The following is a 12189-nucleotide window of genomic DNA, read 5'->3' as shown; positions in this document are numbered from 1 at the left end:
TAGTGTCTCCGCCTTATTTTCTGTCATTCATAGACAGTGTGCGAGGGTATGCTCCTTTTATCCACATCTTTGCTAGACATTTTAGTCTTTTGGGCAATAGCTCTTCATTCTGGGGTGAGAGGACAGACTATCAGGGGCTTCTTCTTAGTGACCCCTCCAGCAGGTCAGGTTTCATCATCATGTTTACCTTTTCTTGACTGTAAGACTCCTCTAGTCAACTTGGGCTTTACATACACATTGCAGGTAGGAAAATGGTGGTAGTGGGCACGTTCTCTCTTAAATCTATCAGGTGGCATGACAGTCACAAGGAAGACAGGGAATGTGAACATCCAGGGATAGGATTGATGTTCCTATTTAGACATGCTTAGACTGAATACTTGGGGTTGGTGGACACCGTGGTGCACTGGTCAGCGTAATGGTGAGCTGTCACAGAGAGACTTGCTAGAAGCTGGGAGAATCAGAGAATGTGTTAGACTGGGCCAGATGCAACCAACAAATCCCTTGTGTGGCAAGTTGTGATGCTCTGAAACTCTTGCTGCCTTTAAAAGGATGCTTGAAAAGAGTCCTGGTAGCCCAGCTCCAGGCTGAGAAATCGAGTCCTCCAAGTGAGCTGAGCTGCACATTGCTATCACTTATTAAGTGTTGTTCAGTGTCAGTCAGGTTTTCAAAGACTGTTGTTATAAGGTTTTTTTCCTCCCCTAGAATGCAGGGCTTGGGCTATCTGCAAAGGGTAGCTGAGTTTGCCGCCCATCAGTAGGATGGATATGATTGAGTGGTATTGCCTGTAGGTTAATTAATCTCAGAGATAATCTTTATAGCGTTATTCACCATACCAGTTTTCCCAAGTCAGTTTAAGTTTTAGTCATCTTTTTAAATAGCTACCCAATAAAATAATTCATCAGATGCAACTATATTAATTATCTTGTACATAAACTTGGAAATCTGGCTAATTAAGGGAGTCTTTTTTTTTTTTTTTTTTTTTTTTTAAGAAACAAAGTTTCCTCTCTACTCTTCCTGCCTTTTAGATCTAGCTTTCCTCTAGGCATTTGCATAAGGCAGGCGGGTTGACCTTATATTCTAAAGAAGTAGTTGCCTTATCATAGATTTTTGCTTTGGAGACAAGAATCCCAGTGGTGTCACAGAATGGGTACAGGAAATGCAGGTAGTAAGCATACAGTGGATGCCAGCCATCTGACTTTCAAGTTGAACCCCATAGGATGCACCAGATGGCCTAGCCTGCCTTTCTGGAAGGAGTAATGTTGTCCTGCCTCTATCCACAGCCTCCTTTCCTCTTGCTCACAAGCCACGCCCAGTTCCTGAAGAAGTGGAGGAGCCTTCTCACCAGATACAAAAACCCAAGGTACACATATGTCTACCACAGAGGAGGGCAAGCTGCCCCGTGTGCAGGCTGCCTATGTGATTCTGTGTAACAGACACATTGTAGAGTTGTTCCTCCCACACAGGAGTAAGCAGTATTTCAGTAGCTGTTTGGGAGCAGTTTATCTTATTATGGTTATTATTAGTCTCTGTGGTGCTATGGATCAAATGCAGGGCCTCCCACATGATAGGCAAGAGCTCATCACTGAACTACACAGTCAGCTCCTACTTTAAAAGGGAAAATGAATGCAGAAGTCAACTCTGCCAGGACACTATAGGCAGGGCTGAAGGTGAGCAGAGCCATTGCAGTATTTTGAGAGTGGCAGGCAAGTGATCAGCCTATGCTAGCAGCTGCTCAGGGGCCAGAAGTCTGGGGTGCAGTAACTTGTTTTACATCCACATCTACATCTGTAGCATATGCGGTGTGTTACTGAGAGGTGTTCCCATATCTCATTTGTCTTCAAGCATAAGAAAAGACAAGCTCTCTAGGCATTCACAGAAAACCACAATGGAGACGAGAAAGGAGACTATATTCTCTAACATTAGTCCCTCACATGACCTTGTAATTCACTCTCCTGAAGATGCCCCCAGTTTAAAGGGGCTGGGCTTTTCTGTAGGTCGTTTTCTCATTTTAAGGACCACTGACAGATTTAGGATAATTAAAACTTTTGTCCATCAAAAGGGGACATCTGGCAGTACTTTTTCTGGTATAACTTGTGTAGTCATGTTTTTAGCTGTTCTCATGAAAAAAAAGAAAGAGGGATTAGAAGGGACTGCAGGGAGATGAACCCCACTCTCTCAGAGTAGACTGCTCCCCGCCCTCCCCGCCTCGGATGCCCAGACATCCTCATGAGGAGCTAGCTGCCTTTTCCACACTGGCGCCATTTCCCCTTAAGAGATTGCCAGGCTGCTTATGGAATAGCATGTCATGTGACAACCCAGTTGCCATGGCAAATATTTGTGTTTCATGAAAAACGTGGGTTAAAAAAAAATCAATGCAAATGGCTGAATCCCAAGGCAGACAGGCCTCGGGCAGTGCCTGGCCAGCACCACCATTGTTTCAACTTCAGCTGTTTAACAGGCTGTGAGCAGGCCAGGGGCTAATGTGCATAATGTCACTAGGCCCAGGCACCTGTTTAGATTCTCACTCCAACTGAGAACTCAGCTCTGTTTTATACAGAACAAATCTATAGGGAATACACATATCAGAGTGAGTTTTTAGCCAGTAAGCAGTTTGCCTCAAAAAAGAAAATTCAAACAATAAGGTCTTTTCTAAATGCTTATTAGCCCTGGCATTTATTTTCTTCTGTTGACTTGCAAAGATTTCCCCTCACGTTAAAAGTAGTAATATTTAAAGGCTGTGGCTTCAAGTTGGTACATTTCCAAACTGACTCCTTAATAGTGGTATAGTAAACTGGGCACGGATGTTAAAGGTGAAGAGAAAAGCACAGAGTGCTGAGCTCCACATTGGAGCTATTGCAGACCCTCTGCCAGGCTCCCACCCCAGGCAAGACGCCAGTCAGCCCTTTCTTATGAATGCCTCTTGCAGTGTTGTTCCCTGGAAGTGGAACCCAGCATCCGTTTATAACTATGTATGTAAATCTTTCCTTTCTCAAACCCTTTCCTCAAAGGCAAGTGGGGCTTGGCGTGCACAGCATTGATGTCTGGGGGTGGGAAAGCCCTCTAATCATTAGCTCCTGCCAGTGTGGGTAGGGAACAGTGGGCCCAGTGGGGGAAGGGAAGAAAGGCAAGGGGTGACCAGGACTCTGAGCCTTCTATTTGTTTTGTAAAACTGCCCAGGAGAGTCATTTTGATTTAAACTGTGTCTCCTTCTTCCTCATAGGGGAAAGCCAAAAGGTCAAGAGGACAGCTCAGTAGAAAGGTCTGTAATTTGTGTGACTAGTTGGAATTTGGGATCTGTCACCTGATGTCCCTTTCTTTTGCTTCAGGGCAGAAGTGTGGGAGGCCGCTTGACAGCTGGAGTTGGCAACAAAAGTTCTTTTGCGCTTCCCTTCTTTATAAAAGAAATTAGACCATGGTTAAAAAAAATAATAATTGTGGTTTGCGGAAAGTGAAAAACATTTCTTTGCTCCTTATGAGGCTGAATCATGTCACTGCCCAAACAAAGGATGTCTCATCCTCAAAATGGGGCTGAATTCTGTGTTTTTAGCATCAAAGATTTTCATTTAAGAGTATATTTACAAGGAAGCAAGATGTTAAAAGTGAATGTAGTATTTATTGGCATGTGCTGACATGTGTACACACATCCATTTGTACTTACACAAACATGTGTGAGTGTGTATGTACACGTACTGCATTTGTAAAGTAGGCTGGAGAAAGAGAATTTAAACTGTTCACAACAACCAAGGCAACAACAACAACAACCAAAAAATATATATATATATATGGAAGAGTGAACCGGTCCCCACATATGGCAAGTACACTCCTGTAAGGTCTATCCCATCAGGGCCCTGCGCTAGCAGGAAAACTGCACTTGGAATGTGCTGGGCTCTCTGACATCCAGGAGTGCCTCCTTTCAAGGAGGGAGCTAGCTGTCTTCTGCCCGTTCCCAGTGCTGGTGCAGGAAGGCTGGACCTGCAACAGAGACTGCAAGACAGACAGCCCTTCTGACCCAGACACACTGCTCCCAGGCCTTGCCTCAGTACCAGGAGTTCTCACTGTGTAGAAACCATTGGCTTTACTCTGTACCTAGAAAAGAGACCGTGTGTGAAGAACCCCAGAGCTTTATTCATCTGGCATTTGGAAACCATTCCTGTGGTGTCAGCATATCCTGTGTATGTGACACAATGCACCTCACATGCCCATGGAACCCTGGGGTTGACAGAAGAACATCTGTGCTGACACTGTCCCTGGCCAGCCAGAGGTAAAGGCCAGTATGAGGCTTGTCTTCCAGGTTAGCTCTTTCCTAGGGGCCAATCTTGGAGATATTACTTGTAGTATAACTGCAGTCCTAACCTGCACTGGTGCCTGCCCTGCTCTGGCCTCTGGTGCTGACCTTCTGAGGCTGCCTCCCCTGTGTTCCCATGTCCAGGCGGTAGGTGCTGTTATTCCCCTAGGAGGAAGTAGACAGAGAGAGATAAGTCATCCAAGGTAGATGACAGAGCTGGCACAGGAAAGTGATTCTATGACTCCCAAACCCCAGAGTGTGAGAAACCTACAGATCTCAGTCATTCACAATGATAATCCTTCTAAAATGTATCACATGTCTCCTGCCCAGTGTATGTAATGCTTTCTCTTTCCAGTGCCGAATGCTTAGCTGATAAGTCTGTGCTTCTGCTTCCTTCCTTATCAGACAGCAGTTGTCATCTCTGCTGGCTCAGCTTCAATCTAGATAGCCTCTTATGTTTTCTAGATTCATTAAACAGATAGACAAAGGTTGCTGGGCATAGTGAGGCAGGTCTGGAGTCCCAGCATTAGGGAAGCTGGGGCGAGCAAGGGTTATTTGTTTCTTAGTCACGTGTATAGTGTTAGTTTCTTTAATATCTTTCTAGTATATTCTTGTGATCGTCTCAGTGGAAAACTTAATAATTTATGGATGCATTGGCTGCCAAATTTTTTATTAGATAAACTTGGGCAGCATTGAACCTTTCACTGCCTTGATCTGTTCCCATTTCCTTTATATATATAAAATGTTTTGTATTAAATATAATATATTTTATATTTTAAACTTAAAATATTGTAAATTAATATTTTAATTTAAAATTTAAACATTTTATATAATTATTTAAAGTATGTAAATATATATGTAAAAGGAAATGAGAACAGATCAAAGCAGTGACAGATTCAATGCTGCCCAAGTTATTATATATATATATATATATATATATATATATATATATGTGTGTGTGTGTGTGTCAAAAGCCACTTAATGTTTGTCTCTTCCCCTCTGCCTCTCTGCCTGTTTATATCTCTACCTCTTTGTCTGTTTCTCTATCCTTCTGTCTCTCTGTCTTTCTATCTCTGCCTCTCTGTTTCCTTGTCTCTCTTCACTCTTCTCCCTGACTCCCCATATTTCTGACTCTTTGTCTTCCTGTCTGTCTGTCCATCCATCCCTCTGTGTATCTCTCTGTCTCTCTTATCTCCCCCCGTCTGTCTTTCTGTCTCCCTGCCTCTCTGTCTATCTCTCTGCTTCTGTCTCTTAACAGTTTATTAATTAAGGGGCAGGGGAAACCTCCAAACAGGAAACTGCAGAATCTTTTAGAATCTGTTTTAATTTTCCATAATAAATTGTTCTTCCCACCTAAGCATTTTGGCATTAAGCTTTCAAGTAAACTTAATTCTACACTTTTACTTGAAAAGCACCTTTTTCATGGAAGAAATAATTGACAAAACAAGGTGCTGCACAGATTCCTTTTATAATCTTGTTCATATTGCTGGATATTTATTGCATGTAAATGATCCTATTTATACACATCAGAGAAGAAATTAACTTATCAGCAATCTACAAAGTAATATTTATTTTTTCCTTTGTCTATTTCACTGAACAAACTTTAATGATTACTCACGAAAAATTAAAGTCCAGAAAGGAGAAAAATGCAAAGTCAGGGAGACTCTGATGACATCATAGCCCCTTGGCACTGTTTAAGCCTTGGCATGTTCCTGTGTTCCTATGATAGCATACTGTGTCTTTAACTTTGATTTTATGTTAATACTTTATCACAAGCTTATACAAGCATTGTTTAAAACTCACTACATAATATTCTGTAATTAAAGAGATCCTATAATATTAATAGCCATTATCATGTTGTTCAACATTAAATTATAAATCTTACCTGATCACAGGACAGCTTTGTGCTATAAACCCAGTCCAAGTGGCTCTGAAGTTTAAAACTTAAATGTTGGCATGCAGTGAGTCCTCACTGACTTTTTCCCTGTGCATCACACAGTGCAAACACATCAGTGAATGAGACAGACAGAACTCTTACCCTCGTGAGCCGTCTCTGTGACTGAGGAAAGCAGATGATAGACCTCTTCTGTAATACCCTAGAATGGTCCACACTTAGGGAAAATAAAGCAGAATGGTCCCAGTTATTGCAAATGTGCCCAAGTAGAGCGAGCACTGTAAGACTCCGGTAAGCCGTCTTTAGTGATCTGCAGTAACAGACCTCTCTGCATACACCTCCTGAGAAGTGGAAAGCCAAGCTGCACTTGGGTAGCAGTGGTGATCCTTTAAAGCCCAGCTTTCTCCTGTCTCTGCTGGGAGACCAGGGGGTGAAGCTGCCCTCGATCTGCGCTTTGTCAGGCTTCCTGTGCATCTGCGCAGCAGGCTCAGCTCATCCGTCATAATTGTCCCAAGTGGTCCTTAACTGTGCCACAGTTTCTCAGGGTATTTGAAGGGTATCAAAAGAGATGAAATCAATCTGTAGTGAAGTAAAGTGTGCCCCTGGAAAAGGAATTTTACATTTGACCGAAAACAGACCCCATCTATTTAAAATGCCTCCCTGGCTCTGTTCTGTTGGGCTTTTCATATGGATTTGATGGGCTGGGTGTTTTGTTCCATGAGAGCTCACCTAAGCATGGGGACTTCTCTTCAGAATGGGTTTCAGAGTTGAGGAAGACCTATTTGAATACAGCACCTTTGAAAGAATTGCTGGAATCATTCGAGAAACCCACTGCTGATCCAAGGCCTTTGCCCTCAGTTCCTCTGTATTCCGTGTCTCTGCTCACACACACAGTCCTCACTGCCTTTTAGTTCCTTTGCATTGTCTGACCCAGGGAGCTTCCGGGTCTCACCAGCTAAGGGACTGTCTTGCCCACTCACGTACCTCAGAATTCTTAATCTTGGATTCTCCCAATCCTGCACAGCAGATGGTATGGGTAATCTGTCATCCATTTTTGGTAGAAAATTGCTACAAATAATTTTCTGTATTAAAAATGGAAAAGAAAAATCTCCCAGGTATTTTTCATGGTCAGAAAGTAATAGCAGAGGTGATTTCATTGATCTTGTGGTTTTACTAGCTCCGGGAGTTTGTTTAAAAAGATAATATTATGTTGAAGATGTGGCTTGGGAGGCACAGTGCATGTCTGGCATGTGCAGCTCTCTGGGTCTGTCCCTGCTACTGCATAAAACCAGGCATGGTGACAAATGCTGGGGCAGTCTCAGCCCTGCAAAGGCGCCGACAGCAGGGCCAGGAGTTCATGGTTATCTTCAGCGACAAACCAAGTTAAGTTGGAGGCCACTGCCCCAATGAAAACATAAGAAAAAGTTTAAAAGCCTGCACATCAGGGAATCCTTGGGGATATTTAGGAATGTGGTCATGTCACTGTCCTGGGGGCTCCATGAAGCGGAGTTAAGATCTTACACCTTCTCTGGGTGTCAGTTTCCCATCCTTATGACAAGCACTGTGGCAAGGGGAGGCACTGGGAAAGCTCTTTGTGAACTTATCCTTTTTGCAGATGGTAAAACTGAGGTCCACAGGGGTAGTGTCTTGCCTGCAGTATGCATCAGACAGCAGCAGAGTTTGGATCTGAACCCAGGATAGAGGATGTCAGGGCCAAATCTTGTTTTGCTGGGCCCACGACAGTCTAAGGAGCAAATGGCAAAGTAGTGCCTTTCAAGATCCCTTGTGTTCTAACACTCAGACCTGTGCTTCTGCTAAGTTCCCAAACCCCAGTTAAGTTTGCAGCTCTCCTCTGAGTGTTGTGTCTTTGGAACAGTTCTTGCCCACCGAGGGTCTCATCTGTGTTTTATACAGACACTGACCCATTGAGAACCTTCCCTACAAATCAACAACAAGGTCAAGGTCAGAGAAATAACATCTTGGTCTTTGGTGACTAATAAAGACTTATCTTTGAGGGAAATCCTTAACATCCCTCAATGCAAACTCTCTCTTAGGACTGTCATATGCAGGAAGATCTTTCTCAGTGTTACAGGACAATTACCTACCATCCCTAATAGATGCATTTTGGTGGTTGAGAATCCAAACATTGGCTTCTGCAATAGAGAGCGTTGTTAGTCTCTCCTTCCAGGTATTGGAGTGATTGCCATTCTGTAGAGATAACTCCATAGCAGATTCCCCAGGTATCCTACTACTCATTACCAGGAGACAGAGCTTGGAAATAGTAGACATTAATTTGATATTATGTGCATCTGCTGTCCATACATATGAAAATGAATTTTTTTCAATTATAAATTCATCTTAGCCTGGTATGGTGGCACATGCTTATAATTTTAATAAATGTATATGTATATGGATGTTTTGTTTGAATGTATGTCTGGTACATGCAGAGGGCAGAAGAGGGCGTTGGATATGCTGGGCCTGGAGTTAGAGATAATTGTGAGCTACTCTGTGGGAGTGAAGAATTGAAACTGGATCTTTCAAATTTTAGATTCCTTTAGACTCTAAAGCCATTTCTCCAGTCTAACGTGCTTGTAATCTTAGGAATCAAGAGGTTGAGGCAGGAGGGTTAAGTTTGAGGGCAGCCTAGGTTGTATAGTGAGATCCTGTCTCAAAACAACAGCAACAACAAATGGAAAAGAAACTAGTCTAGAGTTGGCAATGAGCCCAGGGATAGAGTGCTTACCTAGCATACACAAAGTGCAGGATCTGATCCCTGATACAGAATAATAATAATAATAATAATAATAATATTCTAGAAATAAGTTCTTTCTCCTGAATGTGTTCTCTGCGGCGTCTTTGCAGACGATATTCCTAAGTTTGATAGTACATTGGCAGGGCTGGGTTTCTCCAGTTGCTTCACATTGGGTCTTTCTAACCCACCTTGTCACCATCCTGCCTTCCTCTCCTTTGCTTTAGATTTAGAATTTCCCCTAAATAACTGCTCTAGAAACTCTGAAAGTTACCTAATTAGTGATTACACTCTGCGAATGAAAAAGAGCATTTCCCAGCTAGTTGACTCAGTCAGTTAAGAGCAGGATGCTAATAATTAGGCCACAGCTGAAGGTCTGAGCTGGGGGTGGGGATGGGGTTAGCCTAAAGGGTAGGCATTTCATAAAGGGACATGTGTGGCTGTGGTCCCAAGAAAGGGGCGGGAGGGTGTGCAGACCTCTTTGTACAGCCACTCCAGGACGGGGAAAACAACTGCTACTTAGTAGCATTACACCAAGAGAGCAGCTCCTTGTGAACAGAAGAGGGAGATGTAATGGAAGGGTGGCGATGAAGGTAGGACAGGAGGAGGCAGCCCCGGAGGCAGGCCCGGTGTGGCTTTTCCTCAGGCCTCTCTTTGCAGCAGGCCGTGAAGCTGCTGTCTTCACCTGCTCACTGCGGCTGGCTCACAGTGCTGATGCACGGCTTTAATTTGGGAAGCCTTTCTCTTGAGAGGCATGTCTCTTCTTGCTCTAAGTCTGAAGTGCTCCCGTGTGTGGCATTCTCTGTGACAGATGTACTACAGCTATGCTTTAGCTGACTCCAGACCCACAGCTTCCTGGCACCTGAGTGGTCTATTTGATGTCCAGGAGCACGCTTCCTTTGATAGCAGGTATCTCATCCGAGAAGGTAAAAAGGTGCAATCCTTTTGTTCTTAAGCAACCCCTGTTAAAGTCTACAACTTCGGTTCACCCAAGGTGATTCTCTCAGAAGGTCTAATCCTCCTTTGTTGATGCACATAGCTAACCTAGATAGACCCAGCCTGTGGAGAGGCACATTGTCTGAGATGGAGGCTTTCCCTTCTGAGCCCTTGGCCCAGACTCTTCTGTTTCATAGATATCACTCTTCTCCATAAAAAGAAGGAATTGTGAAAATATCTGACCATCTTTAAGGAGACAGAATTCTCTGGCAGATCATCCATTCACAGCCTTTGCTTCCTGCCGTAGTCTGAGACTTCGTGACTGGATCAAATGTGTGACTAGCAAGACCAGCCAGCTCCATGCATGGCCATCTGTAGCCATTCTGCATATCCGTTTCTCATGGATGGGGCCCTGCCATTCTCCTCTGAATGCTAACCTTGCATCATCAGAACCCATCTTTGTAGGAAGGTAGACGTGTGGCTGCAGGCTCACTCTTTGACAACGTGTACCATCTGCCTTCTCCCCAGCCCCATCGACCACTCTGCCCAGCACTGAGGTCTGCTAGCGGGAACATTCCTTGTTAAACTCTCTCCTGCCCATTCAAGAAGGAGAAATTTACTTAGACCTATAAAACAGTTTACATTCTCTTGCTGTCTTGTTTAGATCAGAAAGAGAGATGACTTTGGCTAGAAGACTTTATGCCTTGTAGCAGTTATTCAGTTAGAAGTTTGCAAAGGCTCAATGCCGTGTGGAGCTGGTGTGTAGAGCTAGAGGGACTTTCCCACTTCAGACGAAGTCCTGAGGATTTTGACCCGACAGTCTATTTTTCTCCTTAGAATGTGGGAAAGGAATCTGAGGTTGTTTTATAGACATTTCTGTCTATGGTTGGTTACTGTGTCTTTAGTATAAATATATATCTTGTCTTACATTTTCTCTTAGACTCTCAGACTTAGAGGGTAAGACTTTATGCCTGGTCCTTCTTGATGACTCTCTGTTAACAATTATTTGAGACAAAGTATGAACCAGCCTAACCCAGTGCAGTGCTGTGTCCCAGGAGTTATTGATACAGTCACTATTTCCCCTCTGAGTTTTGTGAAAGGTTTTAAAATTTCAGAGAACAACATAACCCTGTGGTTTCATACAAATGGGTATATGGATGTTCCATAGGTATGTGGAAGACAGTTGATGCCTTAAATCCCTGAGTAAGCAGAGCCAGTCATCCCAGCAGGTCAGTGCCTCTCCTCACTGTGGAGAGCTCGGGGCAGAAACCTCTGTGCTTTCCCTTTCCCTTGCTCCTCTCCTGGACCATCGGGCACTTTTAGATCCTGGTGCGAACTTTCTTTCTAATGCAACAAGTGTCTGAAACTGAAATAAAGTTGGTTTTTATTGGCAAAATGTCCTGCTTAGTGCTAAGGTTTGGGTCTCAGGCCTCGTGGTTGTTAGGCAGTCCGATCAGCAGTCCCTTTTTTCATGTTTTATTTAGAGACAGGGTCTCTAAGTTGTGAATGCTGGCTTGAAGCCACTCTGTAGCCCAGGCCAGTCTCAGACTCATCACCCCTATTCCTCAGCTTCAGAAGCTGGGATGACAGGCCTATGCCACCAGACCCAGGTTTGGGTTTCTTTACTTAAAGTGAGGATGATGTTATATTTTTCTATTGTCATCCAAATCTCTTCTGATTTGATTTAGCTTATAAATCATGATGTTTTAAATATAGAAAGCCACTTTTAAAAGATATTACCCACCACCTCACCCCTAGAGAATCCCTATGGACATTTACACATAAAATAATGTATTTCTCTGTTTTTATGGTTGATGACGAGTTAAGAACAAGGAATCAGCAGCACAGTTCTTTAAGACCACGGGTACATAGATAGAAGATAGAATTATAAGTATATATATGTATGTGTGTGTGTATATATATATGTATATATATACATATATATATTGTATTTGAGTCAAAGTCTCTCACTAAGTTGTGTATGCTAGGTTTGAAGTCACTCTGTAGTTTACATAGATTATCATTTTATATATATAATAAAGATATGTATATAATATGATATGTATGATACACATGATATATTATATCTTTATTATTAAATATATAATTTGTAAAATGGCTCAAGGAATCAGATGATTATATAGTATAAACAGATTATATATCATCATATATTACATATTATATATACATATATTTATTATATATAGAGAGAAGTACTTTAGAGCAGTTTAATAGCTTCTCATGAGATATCCCCCAGTAATGAGTTTTAGTGACATTTCTTTGACATCCTTATGTACGTATATAGAATCAGTCCTAGCAGCTATG

The 12189-nt window shown here is 42.7% G+C and overlaps 1 protein-coding gene across 6 annotated transcripts in view; it reads left to right on the top strand.

The window, feature by feature from the left end:
• Positions 1-12189, top strand: part of Iqch (IQ motif containing H) — a 210309-nt gene that overhangs the window by 73286 nt on the left and 124834 nt on the right. For all 6 annotated transcript variants that reach the window (XM_085844697.1, XM_085844696.1, XM_085844698.1 and 3 more), the window contains 2 exons: positions 1281-1360; positions 3221-3259. In XM_085844697.1, the coding sequence (XP_085700823.1) occupies positions 1281-1360; positions 3221-3259 (119 nt within the window). The remainder of the gene's footprint in view (positions 1-1280; positions 1361-3220; positions 3260-12189) is intronic.

The sequence above is a fragment of the Mus caroli genome, unplaced genomic scaffold, assembly GCF_978045245.1.
Source record: "Mus caroli unplaced genomic scaffold, Mus_caroli_1 scaffold_11, whole genome shotgun sequence".
Lineage (NCBI taxonomy): Eukaryota > Metazoa > Chordata > Mammalia > Rodentia > Muridae > Mus > Mus caroli.
Note: the sequence above shows the minus strand (reverse complement) of the source record. Positions and strands in the feature narration are given on the sequence as shown.